Below are 25125 nucleotides of genomic sequence, written 5' to 3' on the forward strand. Positions count from 1 at the left end.
ACTCTAGGTCCTAATAATATCAGAATGTAGAACTCCTGTTTTATTCTGAAAAATTGAAAGAACCGGCGTTCGTCATTTGATACCAATAGCTTGTCTACTAACGTAAGTGAGAAATTTTGGGATTTAAAAGTTTCAAGTTAGAAATTATTTATTGTGCTACTGGGCAGATTACAACAGAGTTGTGAGATGGACGAGAGTTTGAATCGATTTTTTAATATACAAATTATTTATATAAGCGTGTAGCAAAGGTTGAGGTTGGATGATGCCATTTTGTGACGTGATCCGCAAGTAGTCTCATGACATTGACTGGGGTCGCCAATATTTAATTTGCAGTGAGTGGTGGATTCAGGCGGTGTGGCCCTGGAATCGTTGAAGCCGATTCCCAATGTGAAGGGAGTCAAGAGAACTCACATAGTAAATTTTAAAATGTGCTAATAACAATGTCTGTCAGTTTTATGTGATTTTGAAAAGTGGGGAGAGTGCAGGACTGTGGTAACACATATCATGCCCCCTCCCCCCCCCCCCCCTCAAAAGTGCGGTGTCTGCGCCTATAATTTGAGTATGTGAGTACAAGGTTATTTGGAATAATGTGTGTGTTCACTTAGCACATTTTGGTAGAATATTACAATTCTAAAATCAAATTTAGTTAGAAATCACACAGTCTACAGGCTTCGAGTTACTTCAACTCTCCAAAAACGCATCTCAATTACGTAATTGGTTTCCTGTGTTAATCAAAATAACAATTAATGACGAGGGAACGGACGGGCGAGGGAACGGGCGAGCGAGGGAACGGACGGGCGACTGTTTATTGTTTTCAATTAATCGCTCACTCTTATCGACGAAAGTGAACAAATAAATGGATTACGTCAGGATTAATACCATAGCCGTCCTTTTCATTTATTTCAATGTTGTTACACAATCGAGTCATACCATCAATACTTGCAAATTTACGGAGTCAAATTTTCCAATAGGCAGTTTTCATAAGTTGCCTCCCCAGTCTATATCACATCTTTCTTAAATAAATGTTAGCTACAACTATATTTATTGTCTCTTCTCCCTAATATCCTCTTTTCACTGGTATGGATAATTGTCAGGTAACTAACAGAGTCATAATTAGTCCAACCCCTAACCCTCCCCCCCCCTCCCCTCCCCCGCTGCAAAAACAAATTCATGCTGAGGTGATGGTCGATGTGCATGTGTATGGATGGGATTGTGGTTATAAAGAACATATCAAAAAACTTAATTTTCAGGGAGTTTGTACTTGGTAGGTCTATCATCTATATCAATAAAAAGAACCCTATTGTTTTTGGTGTAGGTCTAAACTCATTTGAGGTCAATACAGTACTTGTAAGTAGGCTGCATACCAGTACTGGAAAAAAGGACGATTTGGACAAACAAGATTGGTATCGGTTCGTGTTTTTGTAACCATGGAATGCATAATTCCACTTTAATCAATATATCCAAAAAGAAAGATCTGAACAGGTGGTAACCAAGAATATATTCACGTGAACACAGAAGAGCACGTGTGAGTTTAAACTCACACGCATAAAATTATGCAGTGTTTTTACATGATTCTTGATAAGGTTCTTGTTAACAAATTCCATGTTTATTTGTTTATTACTTGTGTTTCATCTCTGCAAGACAAGCACCCACGAAATGTTGGACAAGCAAGTAAACACTGACCTATGTAAACAGTCAAACCCTTGACCTTTCATTGTTGACCCCGTTTTACATGTTTCACAATTTCAAACACATTGGCACCTATACACACAGGGATGTAGTATAGTGTTATTTTGATGAGAAGCGTTGTGTCTTCATTACAGATAAAACGCATTTACCCCTCAAGTGAAGAGTGATTTTATTAAGAGAAAATATGCCCTTAATACCAGGGAGTTGTTTCATAACAACTCCCTGGTAGAACTGGGGGGGGGGGGGGGAATAATACATCTAAGGAAGAAGTATAATACTTCCCCTGACTGACGTTTAGTAGTTCAAAAAACGTTACGGCAAAACAATTTTAATCATGCAAAACTGATATATCTGATCAGCTGTCTACCATTGACATAACCACAGCAGCCTATTGAGTACTAATCTAGAGTATACTGCAGGGATGTTCGTAGACATCAACGATACCAAAAGAAGAATCTATCGTCATATATATTTTGTTGTCCTCTTAGGGAGACATTTTCGGACATTTCCCCCCTTACGAGGAAATTAGCGTTATAATTTATCTCATATGCATGACGTTTTAAAGCAATATTTATTTGACATGACATATATGTCACTTAAAGGAATAGTTTAGATTGAATATTTACGTAAACATCGGCCTTGGCTTTTGATCTTTTTTTTCATCTTCTTCTTGATATTAGTATTTTCAAAGGTTGGGTAAGGTCGAGATTGGGTAGGGTTCGTACATGGAACATCCAAAATTAACCTCCAATGAATTAATGAATTAATGTTGAATGACAGTAAGGTAAAGTACACCCCCCCCCCCACCACCACCGCATTCTTTGTTATAAAATGTCTCAATAAACATACAAGATTTGAACGAGAGACTAAGGTAGAGATCTTGAAGACCGAAGCAATGACATCACTCGACGTCATGAATATTCATTATCTATGCTTCTACGGTCTCCATTTCTTGAAGTTCCTCTTTGTTGTCCAGTTTGAGTTTTCCTCCCATGGTGGTACCGTGTTGCCGATGACATTCCCATGCAAAATCTCGATCGCTCTGGAGAAGAGGTCCCCACTTTTCATGTGGCGAAAACATGAAACGCAAACGCTGTCGAATAATAATAATAATTAGAAAATGATAATTAGAAAATTTTATTTCAATTAAATATATGTAATAAATAGGTAAGAAAATTATTCTTTAGTCTTCAGAGAAAAGGTACCATAGTGTATATAGTTCTGGTATCAGATTTCTTTTACTTTGCAAAACCAAAGCCTTCAACGAGTGCTACTTGGCCTTGTTTCATATAATATTCGGTTGAGTGTGTTACTACATTCTTCCTAAAATCATAAAATATAAAAATGTTTGCTTTATATTCGACCTCACGATATGGGATAGTTGGCAAAATGTTGTGAGAACTTTTTGAACAATGAAGGAAAATGCTGTTTTGGTTGTACGGCACAAACATGTCGCATATATTTATGTATCCCCCACCCCTTCCACCACAGTAGAAAAGGGGATACTTGGTTGCGTCCCTGACTTACTGATTCTACAGATGGTAATTATTACTGACTTCATATAAGAAATACTACCTTTATTTTCTTATGTGTTCTAAAAAAGAAACTTTAAAAAGATTATTAAAATCGATCAACTGACGTCACGTAATGAACCCGATGAGATAACTGCGTAGTACGTCATCACCCCAGGGATTGGTACCAGGGCAGAACATGTAATGATCCAACTGATACCTATTGCCCACGGGGGGAAGGGTCCTTTGTAGGATGGGTAGGTCCAATTGATGAAGTTGAAGATCAAAACAGTCTGAGAAATAAAGTGAGAACAAAGTGAGAACAAAACGTCAGCATAAAGTGAGAATTAAAGTACATATACTCTTAATACTGTGATATTATACTTGATCTGCGTTATTGAGATAACTGTCATGAACAACTTTCCAAAAACAGCAAATAAAAATCTGATTCCATTTGGGAGATATCACAGATTTAATAATCCTTCAACCACAACACCGAAGACTTGATCAAATCTAAATATGCTTCAAATTATTGTATATGCTTCTATATTTATTACAATGATCACATTCTGTAATGGAAGGAGATGAATTTTGTAATGCTGACTCTAAAATATTGAAGCTCTTGACAAAAACCCAAATCATGATCGCATGGGCTTAAATGTCGTCATATACGTTAACATTCAACCCTAGAAAATATGGAAGGGTAAAATAAATGGAAAATAAAGGCTTTGCGACCCTAGTGCCATGATGGGGACATCACAGGTTTACGAAATGACAGCTTCCAGACACGACTTTAAAACTGAGTTATCTCCCAAACGGAGTAAGATTTGTCTTAGCTGTTTGGTTTGAGTTGTTCTGCACAACGACCTCTTTGATATAAACTAAAGATGATCAATGGGTTTGTGTCCCATTCAAAATTCGCTATAGTATATGAACAGAATAATATTAGAACTCATGGATGGACAACAAGAAAAATATCTTCTCAACGGACAACCTCAAACACTATTCGTACCTATATCTTTGCTATATGAAACAAATAGTCTTATTTAGGCTTAGACTCTATGATGATTTCATTTATGGATAGTGGGAGATGGGGTGGGTGCGTGTGAGGGGTTCGTGTGAGGGGTGCGTGTGATATGACTCAGAGTGGGATGTTAATCTGGTGATGGGTTCATCGAGGACTTTTACAGAACGTCTTATATCAATTATCTCCATCTTCGATGGCTTAGTTATTATATTGAATCATAATATCATGATATATATCTGTATAATTGTTGTTGAAATATGTATCTTACCGCCATAATTATCGGCGTTATAAAGCACCATTGTAAAATCCACCACCGGAAGGTGAAATGGTCGACCCACACATTGCCTATCATGGACCGAATGTCGTTCTTAAAGCGCTGGAAACCGTAAATCCAACAAATAGAGACGGTTTCAAGAGAAGCAAAGATCAATATCGCGATACCAATGGCTGATTGATCTATCAGACTATTCCAGTATGGTCCGGCCTGGGGGTAATAAATAATAATAATAATAATACATAATTTTTATATAGCGCCAAACAAACTACGAAATAATTCTGGTAGCGCTTAACAAAATAATAACAATTATAACATATTATATGCTTTGTTGAAAAGATAGGTTTTGAGAGCTGATTTGAAACCGTTCACAGTATTGCACATTTTTTACCTTTCTGGAAGTGAGTTCCACAGGGGCTGAAGCGAAGTGCCATGTGGTAATGACACAAACGAAATAAAAACGATTATGATAATAACGATGATTATGACGACGATCATGATAGGCCGATATATATTTAATGGTATCAACGATTACTTATTTAATTCATATAACAGTTTAATTTTTATTCGCTGAACAAAATCTAGGCGACGTTAGTAAATTGATCTATTGTAATGTTTTGTAGCCTATGTAATACAATTTGTAATGCCTTTTTTCTTCTTCTTCTAAATTTATAAGAGAAATGGCGACCAATGACTTGTATTAGTTTGCTGATTGCCGAACTCACCTGTGTCGTGCATATAAGTCCCAGTAGAAATACTGTTGTGCAATATGACCCCAATATATACACTTTATAAGACTTCCATTTGTTTGGTAGTAAATCTACAATGGCCGTCACCACCGCCTCCACATCACCAAACTTTGAACAAAGGAAAAAACATTTAAAAACTTTTTTTTTTAATTTAACTCGGTTTGATACTTATTCACCGAATTAAAGTGAGGGCGGTCTTGAAGAACTTATCATGCATAGACCCGGATGTATGACCTGATTAGTTCACTTTGGCTTCGGCTTTGAGTACAACGTTTCTGTATTGTGCCGTGTTGGACGAATCTAACCGTAGTAATACGACTTTACGATCCGCGTTATAGTCATTGCTGACTTTGCAACCTGCGGTCCTCTTCACAATTTTGCAAGGTCGGTAAGAGTGACTCCATAGTTTTCCCTTTCGAGAAATCAAAACCGGGGAAAATGGGAAGGGTGAGACTTCATACCGACCGATCTACTTTCCCCCCTAATTTCTGTTATCCCTCTCTACTGAGTTAATAATAATACTTTATGAATATTATTGCTACACGGCGTTGTTATTGTGCGTTATATAAACCATACTATCTGCGTTTATCTCTAACATACACGCACAGATTATTTTAAGCCATTCTCAATATTAATATCTCGAGAATATATATATATATATATATATATATATATATATATATATATATATATATATATATATATATATATATATATATATATCAAACAAAGAGAGAGAAGAATAAAAGTAAAGAATGAGCATAGCTGACCGTGGAATCTAAGGCCAAAGAGATAAGCATGAGGAAGAACAAAACGGACCAGACCGGTGATAAGGGTAACAACGCTATCGCTTCAGGATACACGATGAAAGCCAACCCGTAACCTTGAAAATACGAGAGAGAGAAGGGTAACGTTATTTTTTATATATTTGTAAACCTTATTCAATAACAAACTAGCCTTGTAAGGCCAACGTGATAACTACATTATTCCAACCCCCTTTTTTTATTGGGGGGGGAGGGAGGGGGTCACAATATTTTGACACCATGCTCAATTGTTAAAAGTTAAAGGACGTATCACATACGGTAGATGGAAGAGCAAGATACTAGTTATAGCCTACTTCAGTCTGACAAAATCCACAATTAAAGGAATGATCAAATTGTAGATTAAAAAAAATTAAAAGACATCGAAGGGTTTTTGCAATGAAACAAAGGAAAGTTGACAATAAGCTTGTAGGACATGAACCTTTCATTATTTGACAAAACATTCTTTCGTTATAACCTCATATATGCTATATATACTCATCATGTGTAAATGTGATATAGCATACCCAGTCAAATACATCATATCCGATGCATCAGTTTGAGCCAACCTTTCCAAAAAATCGCATAATTTAACTTTCCCGCTTCCTACAGTTTTCATTAAAGTATTTATAATACGTCATGCGTTGTTCTGTTATTTTGCAAAATGTCTTATCAGGTCATGTAACATTAACATCATTGAATATCCTATTAGCATACCGAGAAACTTATCTGAATGCAACTAGTATATATATAACCGTTATGAGACAGTGCTATTAACCATTCTAGTCCAATCCAGATTGTTTTTGTCCCACACAATAAATGGTGTGGATCTTTAATGTGTAAGACTTTGAATATTATCATCAACAAGGTGTTCAATGAACCCCCCCCCCCCTCAATGATCACGACACGACGCAACTCGCCTGTTGTAAACAAGGAAACTCGGACACCGTTTGTTCGAACGCATGAATTTGGTGATTGACGTAGTGCAGGCAAATAGGCAAAACGAGCGACTTGAAGTTAGCACTCATATTTTCGCAGCAAATACACTCTCGTGTGTACACGCACAGGTGATTGCCTATTATATATTGCGTACATATCGCGAACGTATATGGTTGGTTGGCCACAGTGGACACAATTCGGGAATTTATGCCGACATAAATGAGATTTAATGCAGACATTAAAGGCGATATCGCTCGTAGACTTTTTTTTGAGGGCGCTGGCATTTTCGAGGTTTCAGCGAGGTTTAATGGGACCCCGAAAACTCACGTGACCTCGGTGGCAAATTTAGATCAGTGAATAGCACAGGCAAGCGTATGCGTAACAAGCCCGTACCCATGCACACATAATGTTATAACACAGCACTTCAGATTACTGTACTGTTTACCGCAAAGGATTTTCGTACGCGATAGTTTGTTGTTTGTGTGCCTTTTGAGTAAAGAATACTGTACGATTTTCGTACAAATACATTCGATTAGACTAGAGTATAGTGACAATCATGGAAAAGGGATCAGGGCAAGGAGAATCGGGCGAAAGAAAACGACCTCATCCTGGAACGAGCGTAGGTTCAAGTGGAGGAAAGCCATTGTTGCATGGACCTGACAAAAACAGCAGTGCAAAGGAACAACAGCGACGAAGAGATGCCACGAAGATCTATCTTCTACGTTCCTACGTAAACTGGCAAATGGAGAAAGAACTCTACAAACATGTCCACGATTTGACTTCTGTTAGCAACGCAGATTTCGCAGAACATTTGCTTCAGGATCACACAAAATGGTAATGATTTGCTAAGCTAGGCTAAAACTGTATAGGGTAATAATAGTACATAGTAGTACTACAGGGTATTGTCCTAGGTAACTGTCAGTATTGCGAAGTACAGAAAACTGCAAAGTTCGGACACCCCTAAGAAATACACAATTTCACCATGATAACCTACAAGCGAAAGCCAATATCACTAAAAACTAGGAAGCTACAGTTATTTCCTCTCCAAAATGACCCGTGCGCAAGTATGTACGTACATATCTGTCAATAAAATGAAGATAGTTTTGGGGGTATTTTAAGGCTTAGGTGTTCGAACTTCGCAGTGTCTATGCTATTGTATTTTTAACATACATGATTTGATGAGCCTAGAGGCTTTGTAACTAGGCCTATCATTCATTATTTTCCCAATGGACCTAGCGTATGCTAACCTTATCATACTTATCCTAGCACAAAATAGCAGTAAGTTGTATTACTGAGTCATCATCATCACTGTTTGTGAATGCTTGTCATGAGGATACTGTATAGGCCGTAGCTATTCTTACGACTAGTCGTAACAATTATTTATAAACTATTCTTACGACAAAGGCAAATTCAAGTGCAGTAAAGTAAATAAAGCAACTGCGCATGTAGTAGGGGTAACCCTAACCCTAAACATAACCCTAAACCTCAATCCTAACCCTAACCGGAAGTTATTGTTACTCCTCGTCGTAAAATTAGTACTCCTAATCATAAAAATAGCAACTGCCCATGCGTAGTCGGAAATTATTCTTACAACTAGTCGTAAGAATAGCCACTTTGTACTGTATACAGTTAAAAATTAAAATATCCTTCCTAAAGAAGACTGACAGGGACTGGGGGTCTTTAGTTTCACTCCTCATATTTATGCCATGGAAAGCTGGGCCTTCTCATCACCAAAAAGTAAACTGTTTTTTTGCCTCAACAAATTGATGGAAATATATTTTCTAACCACTAGGCCTAGGTGATCTGTTCATCCCCACCCCTCCAGGTTCTAAATTGTTATCAGCTGTCCTTGTTTGAGGAATAATTCTTGTGAATGAGCATTTGAAAGAAAAGCCTCACCTATGCCCAGTCATAATTAACTAGGCATATAACATAGGACTAAGGCCTATAGTATTAGTAATAAGTATCTGAATTTAGTGTTCATAGTAACTGTATTCCCTAATTTTGTAATATACACCAGTGAGGAAGGCCTACTGTGCTGTACAAGTACAACCACATGGACCTGCAATTTTTCCTATAAAAATAATGCATCTACTGTACATAATAATTTAGAATCACTACTAACTGATTCACATGTTTTCACACCGCTGCGTATGCAACTAGACCTTATGTTTTTCTAAGGTCAGCCACAGCCAGCATATATGCAATCAAGTTTTAATGGTTCATTTGGGCAACAGGGTGTTATACTGTTATCTACTGACTGTCTGTCCAATATTCCAGCAATCATGTGTACATTTCTGTGTTTGGGATTTTTGAAGGAACCCAACTGCTATGCAAGAAATTAGGTAAATTAGCCTCACAAATTGAGGGACCATATTAGTACATATAGCTATACCTTTATAAACCTTTATATAGCCATGCCTGGAGGTAAGAAAGTACCAGTTTTTTTTGTGTAGGCCTGATGCTCATACTTTATGATGCTGTGCTAAGTTATCATATTTTTTATATATAGTCAGTACTATGCTTGTTTTTGTTCAGCTTCTTGTGAATGATCTGATGTTTAGTGTTCAAAAATTATAATATCTATTAAATTTGGTGGCCGAAACTATCTCTTGTGGAGAGTAATCTAGCGTTAAATTAATGGTAGTCTGAAATCAAGCTATTCATGTAAACAGGAATTTTTCACAATGGTGTCATGGAGTAAGCTAGCATCTCAATTCTCACTCATGAAACCAACTGCTCACATAAACAGGAAGTTTACACAGTAGGTAAATAATGAGTGTGCATCAAACTTTGATCAAAAGACTGGACATCTTTTAGCGATATGAAACCAATCAGTTCACTAAGACAGGAAGTTTACATAGTAAATTTTACATTGACATGTGAGCTCAAGTTGTTGGGCAAGCAGTTGGGCAACACAGAATTACCCTTACAATTCTTGAAAGGTACCGCGGTTTATGGATATGTTGAAGAAGAGTATGAAAGAATATCACATCCTTATCTGGGTTTAAATCAATGTGGGTTAACAATATGTTATTATTGAAATCTGCCTAAGTGTTTGTTTGTTACTTTTCTCTTTCATATTTTTTCTTGGGTAGGTATGATAAAAACATGTATGTTTGTAATGATTTGGTCATTACCAGATTCATTACGCATACAATTAAGCTTGGGGTGTACAGTAAAATTACTATTTCAGTTATATGATTTACAGACAATTTTTTTTGTTTCATTGTATAGGTTTCAAATGCATCTTTTCCGGAAAGATGCTGAAAGTCAAACAGAGGCATTCTCAGCGGCTGTCACCACAGAAAGATCAGTTGACACTCAGAAAGGAGAAGGTAAATTTATGTTTATCCTTGCATGAATTACAGACTGGAAGAGCGGTGCTAATCTTATCTGATCTGGTGTGATCAGAAAAATAATACAATTTCATTCTCATTAAATTCCAAAAGAAAAGAAAAGATGGTAGCATATTGCTCATCCACTAAAAAGCATACATGTGTATGAGAATTTATAAAAGTAAGTGGGCCTGATATTATCAGGATCTTCTTTAGAGGCAAACTGACTAGTAACAGTAAATTCAAGAGACACAATAGAGCCTGGAACAGAGAGGACATGGTGAACACAAAGAAAGAAGTTAATGGTGTATTGAACAAAAGGAGTCAGTGAAAGCAGAGGTATTTAGATAAACTGTGGAGTACAAAGCGAGGATTAAGTAAGGAGAGAGGGCGAATAAACTATAGCAGAATACAGAGATGGAGCAGGATAAAGTTAGTCATGTCCTTCCTGTATACTGAGCCCATTCAGTGGAATGGTGCTAGGGCACTCCGTCCACTCTTTCTATCTCTGCTGTGGTGTACTGTGTCTGAGATGGTTAGTCTACGAAGTTAGTTACCTGTTGGGACATGTCTTTAATGGTATGATTGGGGAGCTGAAAGTGTTCCCCTACTGGAGTCTCCATTTTCATGGTATTGACTTGTGACTAGAACTGCTTCTTGAGGGTGGTCTTGGTTTCACCAACATACTTGTAACTTCAATGTCCTCTAAACTCAATGACACCATTTAAATTGAAATATCAGTTTCCAGTGCTGCATAAGTGTGATAAGTTCTAAACAAAAGGTACTGTATATTTTTAGTCACAGCCATAGAAGCTATAGCAGGATACTTGCAATCTAGTAACTATTGTTTTATGTAATCTCTACAGATACTTCTGATCCAGTTACTTCAACACCTCTCAAGAAGCCATCTGCCAATGTTCTGTCCAATGTCACCAGTAGGATTAGATATGGAGCAGCATGGGAGAGAAACCTCAGACTATATGAATACACATTGCCACATTTACATGATCCTGAACAAAAGAGATCATACATACGGCAGGGGCAAGCACTTTTCCCAGACTTTTGTTGACAGGTTGTGCGACATTCACAAACGTTGGATTAGCAGCTAATGATACATCTGCATCACCAGATTGAGATAAATTGCTTTCGTCCATTTTGTTCGATAGTAGCTATGACTGTGAATCAGGAGCTTGGCCACCCTCTAAGTCAAGGTGGGCAAGGTTGGGGAAATTCAATCAAGGAGTAACAATCAGAGAATGGCCAGCTTTATATTGTATATAGACCTACACGCACAGCGTGTATAAATATCTGTATCGGTTTATTTATACTGGTGTTCATTTCCGTTGCCAGGAGGGGATATGATTTGAACGTGGGGGAGGGTGTGGGGGGTGGGGAGGGGGTCCCATTTGAAGTGTCCAAACGATGCTAATCTTTACATCTATCTTCTTGAATCACATGTACCCCCTATCGACACGATCAATCAGTCCTGTCTCTCACCTCCTCTCATGCACTGGTGTATTTATTTCCTGGCAAGATAACAGTTAGGCATAGTAAGGGTCAGAGGTCATCACAACTTAAAGAGTTGTGCGAGTCCCTGTGGTCTCTTACATCCTGGTAGCAGTAGAGAGAAGAAGCCTAATAGATCAGAAACCATAACCATCTTCTGTTGTGTCTTATTTTCCAGCATCCTTGAAACATTATATCTTTCCCCTTTGATTTGTTGATGTCATAAAGCTGTATTTATGTTGTGCATTATTTAATTCCAGTATTTAGATTGTATATTCTTCTTGTGTATTTGACAGTATCCCAGTGATCTCCATTTTTCTGCTCTTGGTTTTTTTTTCTCTGTACTTTCATATCATATCTATCTCTACCCATAGCCTCCATCTCCACATTTTCTTTACTTTCTTCCTCCATCCCTTCATCTGTCTTTCACTCTTTCTTTTTTTACCTCTTTCCTCCCCTCTGTTTACCCTGTATGTTTTAGTTTGCCAACTCCCCCCCCCCCCGCATCTCACCCCCAAAAAAGTTCACAAGGTTGACAAGTCTCCCCGTGCTAGTCCCAAGCTATACACCCTTGTTGTGGTGACCATTCAATATACTTTGCGGATCAAATGGAAAGCCCCACCCCCACCCCTTATTCCCAGTGTAATGAATCGGCAAATGGAAGATTATTCGGAGTTGTTCGTGATGGTTCAATGATCTTATAGTCAGGCATAGGTCTATATGGTTCTCTTTGTCCTTCATTGCCGTCGAAGTTTGAAATGAATTAATCGTGCTAGGAACTTCCGGGCAATGTTTAATTTTCTGTGGCAAGAAAAAAAGCTTTCCCCAGTCTCTCCTGGTTGACTATATAGAGCCTGTACGCCTATATGGTCACACAATAGTATAGATAAGTATGATCCATGCAGACAGCTAGTATATATTTTTTTAAATTCAATCCAATTTCAGTTAAAGTTTCGAGTTGTAATTCGAGTCAGTCGAGATGAGGTGCCCCATGGTGGAGCTGGGTAACCCACCCCAACCCCGTTGCCGACTTTTTGGCATTTCGTTGGGAGCCGTTCGGAACAAGAAGCAGGAGAGTCAATTCTGGGAGTACAGTACGCTGGAAAGCAATACACTGACGTGATTTAGAAAAAAAAGTTTTTTGCTTTGACGGCCGATGCTCAGCGAGACACTTTTCAATGGAAATAACTATTAGTTTATTGTTCATGTACTTATTCCCTTTTTGCCAATCCTTTCTAAAGAGGGTGGAGCCGCCCCTTATGGCAACGTATTTTCCTTCCCTTTTCCGTTCAATTTTCGTTATTTTTTAATTCGGGTCAAGGGGTGCAAGGACAGGGTTTACGTGCACCGGTTAGGAGGACGGGGTGCAGCTAGGGCAAGTGCTCTGTGATCGCCTAAAGGGCCCGTTGCCAGGAGTCCAAAAATAATTAAATATACATATTTATCTATATATGGTATATGACATAAAATGCTTTGTCTTACCCTCCTGATATATAACTAAAATTTATATATAAAATACAATGTAAGCTGTGACTCTGTCTATGTATAATTAATACCTATATTGGCTGAAATACCAATTGTTCACACATGACAGACTTGACTTTACGTTTGATACCCAATTTTGTAATCACTTCAGTCAATTTTTTCACTCATTCGCGTTTGTCTTTTTGTGACACCAGTCAGCGTGAATCAGACATAAAGTTCATAACTATTAGTTTCTTGAGCTGTTTCTTGACTTCGACTGCTCACCATGTAGGCCTAAAAGAGTAAAAGAGTAAAAGCAGGGAACTGCTAGAGTCTAGAGTAGCAGCTCCCTGGTCAAACTATTACGCCTGATGCAAAGCTCGACCGTAACCTATACTGTACAGCCCATTAGTTGTGAAAAGTTCTGAACGTAAAACAAAGCGCAGAGTTTTGTATCACACAACACACACGAAAACGCGGCGTAATACCGCATACTACTGACCAGGGAGTTGTTCCATAACAACTCCCTGTACTGCCACAGACAAGAAACTATGCAGGAATTTCGCCAAGGCCACCGTTCAAGTAATCGAACCCGTTTATTGCTTACTAGCCGTAAATACTGGATTGCTGAGAAATTACGAGACAACAGCGACGAACCGGTAGAGGGTAGTATTGATATTATTTTTGAATCGGGTGGTGTGAAGGACAGAATTTACGAGGAAATTACGAGCGATCCCACCTTTAATTCTGAGCCAATCAGGAGGCAGTTTTATAAGTATAGGCCTACATGAAATGGATTTTATGCCCTCATAAAATCGGTTTTATGCTAGCATATATTCGATATAATGCCAGTATATATTTTGAAAATCCTGAAGGAATTGATCTTGGTCGTTCACACGAGTCATATTAGGGGTAAAGGCAAACAAGCTTACAACAAGCTTAGGCCTAACGTTAGACGCTTTCTTGCCATGGATATAGCCTAACAATGCTCGGGGCTAACCCTATACTATAGTCTATAGGCTAGTATCCTATAGGCTTAGAGAAACTGGTGACGATCGGTATTTAAAAACCAGCGCCGTGATTCATTTCTAACAAAAGCAGCGATTGTCTGTTGAAGAATTGTTGTCGGATGTGGGTAATTTGTTGTCGGATGCGGCCGAAATTGTTGTCGGAAGTGAATATATGCAGACATATATTCCTGCTCTCTCGTTGGTCGAATATATGTCAGCATTAAATCGAATATATGCCAGCATTAAATCGAATATATGTTGGCATAAATTCCCGAATTTTGTCCACTGTGGCCAACCATAAACGTATACAGCCTACTATGCCATGCCCAGTTGGTATACGTACATAGCGTTGCACATAATACATTCACATTCAAACTGCACAGTTCATAAACTGTTCTTCGAAATCGCTGAAATAAAAACTAAACTAAAAACAACGAATAGTCTGCTGTTCAAACTTATCTTGTGTTACACAAAGACCACGAAACCACGAAACTACTACACATATGGCGGCTTAAGGAGTTTTTAAAAACATATCTCATTTATAGGAAATTTCATCGAAAATTAAGGAAGAAATTAGTCTGTATACAAACGCGGTTTTTGTTGTGGTTACTGTAGGTACTGTACGAAGCGTGGGTTATGTCGCAATCTGCATTTGCGAAGATGACGTCACGTTCGTTTCTGTTCAAATCATATTTGAAATGTCCATCCTTAACGATTAAAAAATCGTTTCTCTGGCAAACGCAACATTAGCGTTCTCTTACTTTAACAAAAAGTTTGGAAAATTATCTTTCGTTTTTAATGTAAATTCTTATCTTATGGCTACCAGACAATCCTACGGCTGATCGAGGTTTTACCAACTTTAAAGTCGCGTCGGTTTCAGTCAGGACAACTAAACATGTAGTCGTGCAGTGTGCGGGGGGGGGGGGGGTCACAACTGGAACTGTACAGTTTTAATGAATGTAACCAATAATTGCACAGGTTCATAAGTTTGCATGTGACTTTTAACGAGGTCCGGTCGTCAACAATCAAACGGTCCTTGTGTGCGCTGATCAGTTGGTCAGTGTGCCGGGGTCAGTCTTAATACTTAAAATAAGAGAGCAATTAGACCATGCCAAGAGTGTGAGGTAACTTTGATTTGTATATCAATTAGGAAATTCAGGGATAACTTTACCTTCGGATACGACAGTCGATATATCCGTACCGAGTTCGTGTGCCATGAAGCCCAGCATAGAAAATATGACAAACCCTGCGAACACACTGGTAGCTGAATTGGCTAGACAAATACATATGCTGTCTCTGTGAAATATATATTCGCATCAAGAAATGATGAAGAAAAAGCGTGGTGAATAATCATAGAAAACTTAAGAAGAAGTTGTAAATATATACATATATGTTTACCAATGTACAGATGTATACCCATGACCATTCAGCGGAAAATTAATAACAATAAATGAAGGGGTCGATGGGAATGATATAATGGGATGTACAAAAGTCATCGATTGGCCAAAAGTTTTGGGGTCACATTCACGCCCTGCGTGGGTTCTCCTACGCTCTCCGTCTACAACCCGGACCTCCCTTTCCCTCCAGTCACCGATCAAAAAACAATAAGCCATCATCTTTGCACCCAAATGCAGTCTGCTGCCTGACTATCTCTCTGGCTCATGTCTCACTTATCCCCACCTATCCTGAGTCACCCTGCCCCCCCCCCACCCTTGACCTCAACCAATTTCATGCGTAATTATCATTACGCACTAATTTGCTAAAATTCGGTTTCAATTAGTTCCTATATAGGGTGAACCAATTCAAACGAAAGTTTAACATTTTCGTTAAGGTTGGGGGTCACCCTCTCAACCAGTTCTTTCTCTCATTAAGGTCTATCTCGTGACTAGAACATTATAGAACAATCAAAAACTGCAAATTAATTACAGTACCTAGTAGGAAGAGTAAAAGATGAACATAACGTATGCCCCACAAGATGGCTAAGAGTTGGAAGTATAACAAGATGGCAGTACCATGGAGGGTTATTCTTCCACGGAAGAACATGTCGAGAGTATATACTCATATCTTATCATTTCCCCCTTTATTTCATGTTTGACTTCCTGGGTATAAGTCCTTCCCCGGCAGCGCCACCCTTTCCCCACACCTTTACAACAACTCCTCTTTAAATTTCACGATGTTTAATGCCCGTTACATATTGATTTGTTTCGGTTAGTTCCTAGGGTTAACCTAAAACCGAAATTAAACATGTCTAAATTTGGACTGTTTCCAAGAGGGTGGCAGCAGACGGCCTATATGCATCATATATGCGGGTCCAACCTCCAAACAGTCATCCTGTAATTAAGTTTTATCTCGTAAAAACAAAGAAGTTAAAACACAGCAAATTAATAACCTAGTAGGAAAACAGATAAAAGCTGGCTGGAGTAATTAGTTGAATAAGAAGAGAAAACTATGAAGGGATATGCTTCCATAAAAGGTTTTATCGATGACCCTTTAATAAATCCGACAATCTCTCATAAAGATAAACAAATTGGAATTAGTTATAATCACAACCATGCGTGAAGAGCTAATTATCAAAACTAGTTGATAAGGGCCTAACCAAAACCTCAACAACAGAATGAACCATTTCACGGCAGATTTTTCTTTTCTTTTTTTCTAGGGAGGTATCAGTCGACCACGTACATGGGATTCGGTTTCACCACCCCGGGCCGCGAATATTTTTTCCCCAAACTGAACTGACACTGAAATTAGTTCCTCGATTCTGATTGGCTCTCAGCGAGCCAATAGGTTTCCGTACGTATAGGTTATAAGGCTATATACAACTAGTTAACAAGTCAAAGGACACAGACATATCGACAAATGCCTTTTTTGTGTACACTCACTGGCTGGCACACACTCGCTCGCCGTCTTCATGACCACTGCATATTTGACTAGGCCTATCATGATTCATTGAATGAATACATTTTGAATTTATGATTATAAAACTAAAAGTATCGCAACTCCGAATGTACACAAACACCTCGTACATATATACATCGGCTACATATATACAATTACAAATGCACTGTTTTTTATTTTGTTGTATACTATACACAGTACAATAGGCTACAGTACATGTGTTGTGTAGAGCGGAGTCAAGCGAGTAAACAAACGATCGAGGACTGCCTATAATGAGCGCAGTAGTTTGGAATAGTTGCTTCATTGTGTTAAGAACACTATATACTTTCGTTCATATATACCTACTAAAAGTTTTGGAAAGTTGCTAATGTGAATATCTTGAATATGTTCGTGTTGATCATACTGATATCGACAGAGTATGGACGGATCCATGTTGAATACTAAAGTATATCACGTGCTCGCTGAGAGCCAATCAGAATCAAGGAAATAATTTCAGTGGCAGTTCAGTTTGGGAAAAAAATATTCGCCCCCGGGCCACGCCTCTCCTTATTAAAAAACAAGAAGGGGGATATCCTTGTAAGATGACCTCAACACACACTCACAAGCCGACTAATTAATTAGTAATAAGTAATTAGTGAACGTTGATAGAAAGAACCATGTAAGATATGTGCTTCAGTGGATGAACACATCATGATGGAGCTACTGGACGTATATCGCTAACATTATACTTACACGAGCGTGTTGTTGTGAAACTTGTTGTAGGAGCTCAATGTTATGACGCCACCCCACGACACACCGAGAGAGAAGAATATTTGACTCACAGCATTCAACCAAGCCTTCAAAATAAAACGGTAACAGCAACGTTAATGGAACGTTATGAGAATTTTGCTCGGTTAATAGACAACAGACTTATGTACAGGGTAACTTTCAATATGAAAAATATGTTGTTTTTTTATGGAGGGAAAGAAATAATACGGACAATTCAACATAAAATTGTCTTCATATAATAAAATGTCTATATTTTCACTGTGCATATAAAATTTTAAACTTCACAACAGATAACACGAAGTTGGAAGTATAGACTCATCGAGCTTGTCACGTGCATTGTTATTGGATTACAGTATCTATCGAGCAGCATCAACAGCATCCGATTCATCAACAAATTCAACAGCATCAATAGCATCGACAACACATCAACAGTATTAACAACGTCAACAACATCGGCAGCATCAACAATCAACAACATCAACAGTAGTTGCAACATCGACAGCATCATCCGCGTAAGAAAGTCAACGGCATCGTCAACATCAACATTAATAACAACGTCAAAAACATTGACAGCATCAACAACGTCAACAGTAGTTACAACATCAACAGCATCAACAATATCGACAACATCAACTGCACAGCAAAATCAGTAGCATCAACAATAGCGAACAGTCAATTTAAGGTATTCTTTTCACAGTTATTAAATGTTATTGAAGTAAAAAAAAATGATAATTATTTATGCAACTTTTTGCATGGCATCGATAGTATGTTTGTTTCCATGCATAATGTACATTTATTCTTTATTACTACAAAAGCCTGTATATATGAAAATATAGATCAACAGTTTATTTAACTTTGAAACTAATTTGACGGTGAATTTGGGTCTATTTTGTATCATAAAATGAAATATAAAATATTTTCTAGTTACAAGTAATGAATCTGGTAGTGATTGTTAACGTAGAAGCCCTCTTTTCGAACTTTGTACAGTACGTTATAGCTTAACCGCTAAAATAAATTCAGTTAAGTATTTGGTATTAAAATTTTATCTTCGAGACACTATAGTTTTACTGTGAGCATGAAATCACATGCATATCATAGAATTTTACTACCTTTCTCCACCATTTGAAATAATTAAAACACATATTACAAAATAAAAATATTGACTTTAATGGAGCTAATAACCCCCATTGAGATAGGAGTTTTGGAATTTGATTACCAAACGATGATTTTTCCCCCCTCAAAAATAAAAATCTAAATACACACCAACAAGGCTACACTTAAGTATACCTTTGGCGTCCTGAGCGTCTCCCATTTTGGTTTAATAAAGAAGTTGATCCCAGTTTGATAGCCTGGTAAGGTCAACCCAAGAATAAAAAAAACAGCGAGGAAAATGTAAGGAACAGTCGCTGTGACGTAAACGACCTGAAAAAAACATGAATAATTGAAAAAGACACACACTAAACAAGAAGAGAAAGAAATGAGATGATGAACTTGTTATATATGTTCCAAAGCTCTTTATATAGAATGAGAGCGTGGTGGTCAATTGGCTAAGGCGTCGGACTCGTGATCCAAGGATTGCTGGTTCGATTCCTGCCTAGTTCATTACGTTGCGTCCTTGGGCAAGATGCTTTATCTCACTTGCCTCTCCATCCAGGGGTTAAATGGGTACCTGTGAGGTAACTTTGGGCGCAGTATATAACTGCTGCCGACTGGAAGGACAGGTTATCATTGACCAGGGGTAATATAACGTCTGTAAAGCGCTTTGAGACCTATCGCTGGTATAAAGCGCTATATAAAAAGCAAATATTATATGATGAGGAAGAGATTATATCAGCTTAAAGTGGGTTAATTCCCAAATTTCCAATGGGAATGCCGTTTTCCTGTATTTTCACAAGTAAGTATTTTCATAAGAACTTGTGAAATATATATATAATATATATATAGAACAATTGTCTTTTCCATTTAAGCTAAAAATGTCTTAGCCTATATTTGTGTATATAACGTCTAACCTTTCCAGACGTTTTTATGCCTCTTATGAGAGAAAAGAACACCACCAGCCACGATAGTACCAGGCAAAGGACAATATCCCAAAGGATGTGACCAGTTTCATTCATGGACGAAGATTCTTGGCGAACTTTCAAGCTGGTGAAGAAAATGGGGGAAATGTCAGAACGTCAACCAATATTTTTTTTTTTTTAAAAGACAGTAGTACAAGCATGCATTTGATGGTATTAAAGTTGCCTCAGCCATGGATTGTAAAGGGTTCGTGTTAAGATAGCATACACCTATTAATAGTCCCATTGACTTACACACTAACTCACACAAGTAATGTGGTCTTGAAGTCTAGATAGAAGTTCTCACTACAGCTGAGCACTATACCCATCACTGGATAGCTGAAAAGTTGGCCTTTCATGGCACCATCAAATTTCCATATCATGACCGTGAAGATATTTTTGCTATCAGAGCCTGAAGTTTTTGTCATTTGTAAACAAACTTGTTCACTCAGTATAGTTTAAAAAATTCGTTCGCTGCTCCTGGGAGGCCTTAAGGTCTAGCATTGTCTCAATTGACCCAACTTTTGCACCCCATGTACTTCCTTTAGTGCTCTTCAACATGCAAGCCATACAAAACCAGATCCTGATTGATAACATATCAAAATTGATGTTCTCCTACTTCATTTTGGCACTTTTCCTGAGATAGGAGAACATCCGGGCGGATTGATATAGACTCTAATAGGAGTATGCCACCGTACTTGGTACAGCGTTAAAAAGAATGGTCTCGTTTGCCTACAGTCACGACTGTTCGTACTAAGACACTTGTTCACAGAGAAGAAGTGGATATGATATTTGCCTTCATGTCCCCTCACCCCCCAACCCCCCCCCCCAAACCTGGCGAAGATTCACCAGAGTCTGTATAAAAGTCATATTTAACGAGACATTTTACATGACTTTTGTTACTTTATAACCTAGATGCATCTATACACATGAGACAAAAGGTGGTCCAGTGCCGAGTACTAAGTGGGGAGGGGGGGGGGGGCGGTTCGTCCCGGGTACCAGTCAGGGGATGACAAAGGAAGGATCCTCCTTGGTGCCAACTATTCTACGTATGCCACTGAAAAGGTCTATGATCTTCTTTAAAAGCCAAACCATCTTTGTATAAAAGAACTGTGGCGAACATTTGACATTTCTTATCAAACTGGTAAAGTTATATACTAGATTTAGGTTAGATAATATAAATTCGCGTTTGCCAGTGTGACAGTATAACCCCCCCCCCCCTGCCCTTGAGTATTTTATCCGCGGGATAAAGTAGTTAATTATAAAAGCCTTGGTTGACTGCTGGCCCTCCTATAAAGGTGCAGGCACCCACCAAACTAAGTAGGAGGAGATTTTGAATTTGTTATTTATTAGCACAATCTTCCTTTTAGTGTTAGGTAATATACTTACATTACTGTGTAAGTATGCCTCAGAACGCACTATTTTAATGATAATATCATACGTCTTTAATGTTTTCTGGAGTGGGGAGGGGGTAGACACCACTACACGGGAATGCCACCACGAAGGACGAGGGATCGAGTGGACGAGGGAGGGAGGGAGGGAGTGCGTTATATCACGTGATCATATACTGGCTGCTATATATTCCAGCTGCAATGTTGTGACGAACACGGTATGTGTCGTTTGTTAATGACGTACAATCGTAAAGAACCAATCAGGGCACATCCTTTCCAAAGAGCTAAACGTATCTAATGTCTGATAATTGTCAAGTATAAAGAATCATGTTTAATTAGGGAATTTATTCTTGATAATCTTCTCCAATACAACGCGACATTCGATTCTGACTGTGCATAGCTTGTATATTTTACAGTTAATTCGTACAAAACATGATAGTCGCAGTAGGTCTTATATGTACTACTTCCACAAGCAATTGACGTTCATCGACAGCTAAAAAATAGAGAAGTAAGGCTATACACAATACAATATAAAACTATACGGGTATATTGATACGCAGTAAACGAATAGAGAGACTTGCAAACTGAAAAAAACATCCCTAACTGATTCATGCAAGGGCGTAAACCATTATGGAAAGTATAGCGGGGAATCAACCTTCTTTTTTTTAATAAAGAAGAGGGTGCATTCTGGGGGTATATTTAGAGATTTTAGACGATAAGTAAGGTACCGGTACGTATAATTAGCCCTTAACGCAAGCTTATGCCACGCAGTACCTAATACATTGGCTCGAATGATTAAGGTATAGGAGCCTAAAGCTTATATGAGGGCCAGATACGATTGAAATATTTGCTAAAAGAGGGATTCTGCCGTGGGGTTATTGAAGCCAATTTCCATGTAGAAGGGTAAACACAAAACTGTCTGAAGGTTGTATAACTCTAATATAGCAGCTTTCAAAGTTCCCTTATGTCGAGACAGTTACCCTATTGTCACTTTTGTCAAACTTCTCCATCTGTGTCGACAAATTAGATTGCGCTAACGTGAAAAGGCTTGACAAATAACACAGCGACACGAATTTCATAATTAGACTATTAATCGTAAAAACTGTCATAGGACACGCCAGGACTTCAAAGAACTTCCACCGGGGTTAAAATACTCAAGGGATGGTTGGGGGGTGGGGGTTCTACACTGTCACACCAGGAAAATGTCTTATTTAACTAGAGAATCATGTTGTGACTTTGCGTGGTTATTTCAGTTAGTAAGACGTGTTAGATGTTTGGATTAACAGACCTCCAATATTCTTCAGAGGGGCGTACTCTCTGACCATCAAACGGGTCAGTATAGTTGCTGAAATCGTAGTTCCCCAGTGATAATTTCTGAACCCCGTAGTCTCGTAACTCTGATGACGTAATAGAGTTGGGTAGCACACAACTTCCATTAGCCACAATCAGTGATGAATGGTTGAGGCATTCCTTCAGCAATTCACTGCAATAGACGGTATTCCAATCGTTATGGCAACCGACCCATGGAAGTTTCTTTTTGAATGATGCGAAGAGGTAATGAAAACAATAGGCGGTGATCATCATGTAGGGTACCTTAGCCAGTGTCATCGCTATCAGAATACCGATTCCTATTCCTGAGAATTTGAAAAAAAAAATCGAAAGTTAAATTGTGTTAAATTTCTGATATGATATGATAAGATATGATATACCATATATCATATACTGTACCATACCATACCGTACCTTACCAACTTATGTAAACGTTATGGAAGGTGTGTCTGGTTTCTTACCCCGCATACATGGGACTGCATTCCATAAGGAGATAACACCTTGACTTGCATATTGACCAAACGACGTTTCCATGAACATCAGTGGTATGCCGGCGAATATCAGCATCAGGAAATATGGCACTAAAAAGGCTCCTTTAAGTAGAAAGTAAAAGTATTTTTTGTAGAATAGTGAGTACCAATAGTTATGTGATGTTATGTGAAGAAGGAGAAGAAAATAAACTAAATAATTTAAATCTTCTGACCTAAAATAAAACGATAACACAACACTTGTTCAACGCGTAATCAGTTGGTGTGGTAGGCTATATAAATTCCAACATTACATATTCCAGCCTAAGTGTCTCTGTGATTGCCTTCTCAGTATATCCCTAAACATTTGAAAATCCGCCCTTTAGTAAGACTGCCGTTCATTTTTCGCCACTGGCCACTTCTGCAACTAATCTCCTAATCGAATGCCGATTTTTTTTTTTTTTTTTTTTTTTGTTGCATGTTCGGTTTCAGACGGACAGAGGGAGGGTGTAGGGAAGGTCGAAGGGAAAATTTCAAAAGATACACTGAAGATGGCAGTATACATTTTAGGTTAATTCAAGACACGGGATAATCTGTTTCCGACTTACTATAGTTTGATTTGACTAAACCAACCAACCACAATGACATGATTATCAAATCTTTCGAGAGGACAATTTCTGGGCGGGAGAGAATAAACTTACTGTGATATGGGAAATTATGTTGGTATTTTTGTCCCTTCGGACATAATTTCTATATGAGGTTCCGCTTTGATATAAAATGAGATCTGTCTTCTGTTTTTGGCCATCATTTATCGCTACAAGTTATTTGCCGCGGGGAACATGTTTGATGACATAAGTTAGGCTTATAAGTAAGTTTGTGTGTTTACATTGATATGTCTATATCTTTCTTTAAAGTTCGACTTACCTCCTCCAGTGTCGTAAGCAAGGTACGGAAACCTCCAGACATTTCCAAGACCTACACAAAATCCTAACATGGACAAAACGAAGTCCGTCTTCCGCTTCCATGTGTCGCGTGTATAATCCTGAGCCACCATGTTCAATCCGTCAGGAGACCTTCTTTGTATAGGCGATATGCTTCGGAGGAGGTGTTTTTTTCATACCCTTCAGTCAACGATAGATACAGGTATACATATGCTTTAGGTTTTAGTTATATTTTATATGCCATAGCAGAGTGAGATAATGATCTTCCGCGAATGCACAGTCAAAATATCGTTACTCTATTCATATATAATGCATTGGCCGCGCAGTAAGCATAGCAAAGTTGTGGTGACAACAGAAACACTCCCCCCCCCCTCGCTAATTCAAAGGATCCAGATAAATGATCTTCCATCGCCATGGAATAAACCTCTAGTTAAGAATATGAAGGGAAGCAAGGCGGTGGGGAGGGGATGGGTCGGGTGTGGGGGGGGGGGGCGGTTCGAAGCACCACCAAACTCAACCCACATTAAACAAACACATGATGACACGATGTATCACAATATATATATATATATATATATATACACATATATATATATATATATATATATATATATATACACACATATATATACATATATATGTCTAGATGATACCTTAGGTCGACAGTTTATGGTAAAAAAGCGACCTTAGGTTGACAGTGTACCTTAGGTCGACATTTCAGTGTCCACCTAATGTTTTTACTACCATTTTAAGAAACTTTGTTACTGTCGGAAATAGCTTTATAATGTTCTCCGTCCTCTAAAACGTTCATTTACAAGGTTTGGTTAGGGTCGGTTCAGGGTTAGGGTTAGAAAAAAGGGTTAGGCTTAGATTGAATTTAGTGTGTAAGTCAATGTAAATGTCGACCTAAGGTATCATTTAGAGTTATATATATATATATATATATATATATACATATATATATATATATATA

General features: G+C 38.1%; 2 protein-coding genes across 2 annotated transcripts; one reads left to right on the forward strand and one right to left on the reverse strand.

The window, feature by feature from the left end:
• Positions 1-1691: 1691 nt before the first annotated feature.
• On the reverse strand, positions 1692-24355 carry LOC139968731 (sodium- and chloride-dependent glycine transporter 2-like). The gene is made up of 12 exons (XM_071973055.1): positions 24136-24355; positions 23206-23337; positions 22704-23049; positions 19980-20112; positions 19258-19392; positions 17935-18038; positions 15479-15603; positions 6021-6133; positions 5227-5358; positions 4496-4711; positions 3329-3493; positions 1692-2782 (listed from the first exon to the last, which is right to left on the reverse strand). Exons 1-12 carry the CDS (start codon positions 24263-24265, stop codon positions 2618-2620), a joined length of 1896 nt encoding a protein of 631 aa, XP_071829156.1. The 5' UTR covers positions 24266-24355; the 3' UTR covers positions 1692-2617.
• On the forward strand, positions 7616-11983 carry LOC139968733 (uncharacterized). Its single transcript, XM_071973059.1, has 4 exons — positions 7616-7634; positions 7669-8057; positions 10227-10327; positions 11194-11983. The coding sequence occupies exons 2-4, from the start codon at positions 7972-7974 to the stop codon at positions 11394-11396; spliced, it is 390 nt and encodes a 129-aa protein (XP_071829160.1). The 5' UTR covers positions 7616-7634; positions 7669-7971; the 3' UTR covers positions 11397-11983.
• Positions 24356-25125: the final 770 nt, after the last annotated feature.

Source organism: Apostichopus japonicus, chromosome 6 (assembly GCF_037975245.1).
Source record: "Apostichopus japonicus isolate 1M-3 chromosome 6, ASM3797524v1, whole genome shotgun sequence".
Classification (NCBI taxonomy): Eukaryota; Metazoa; Echinodermata; class Holothuroidea; order Aspidochirotida; family Stichopodidae; genus Apostichopus; species Apostichopus japonicus.

Bases quoted from the DNA above. Each gene is read 5' to 3' on its own strand.
- LOC139968733 (XM_071973059.1), top strand. From the start codon at position 7,972: ATGATAACCTACAAGCGAAAGCCAATATCACTAAAAACTAGGAAGCTA. The intron at 8,058-10,226 runs GTACGTACATAT...TTCATTGTATAG, and splicing joins AATGACCCGTGCGCAAGTAT to GTTTCAAATGCATCTTTTCC. The intron at 10,328-11,193 runs GTAAATTTATGT...TAATCTCTACAG, and splicing joins TGACACTCAGAAAGGAGAAG to ATACTTCTGATCCAGTTACT.
- LOC139968731 (XM_071973055.1), bottom strand. From the start codon at position 24,265: ATGGTGGCTCAGGATTATACACGCGACACATGGAAGCGGAAGACGGAC. The intron at 5,359-6,020 runs GTCAGCTATGCT...CTTTGTTCAAAG, and splicing joins CTTTGGCCTTAGATTCCACG to TTTGGTGATGTGGAGGCGGT. The intron at 4,712-5,226 runs GTGAGTTCGGCA...TATTACCCCCAG, and splicing joins GACTTATATGCACGACACAG to GCCGGACCATACTGGAATAG.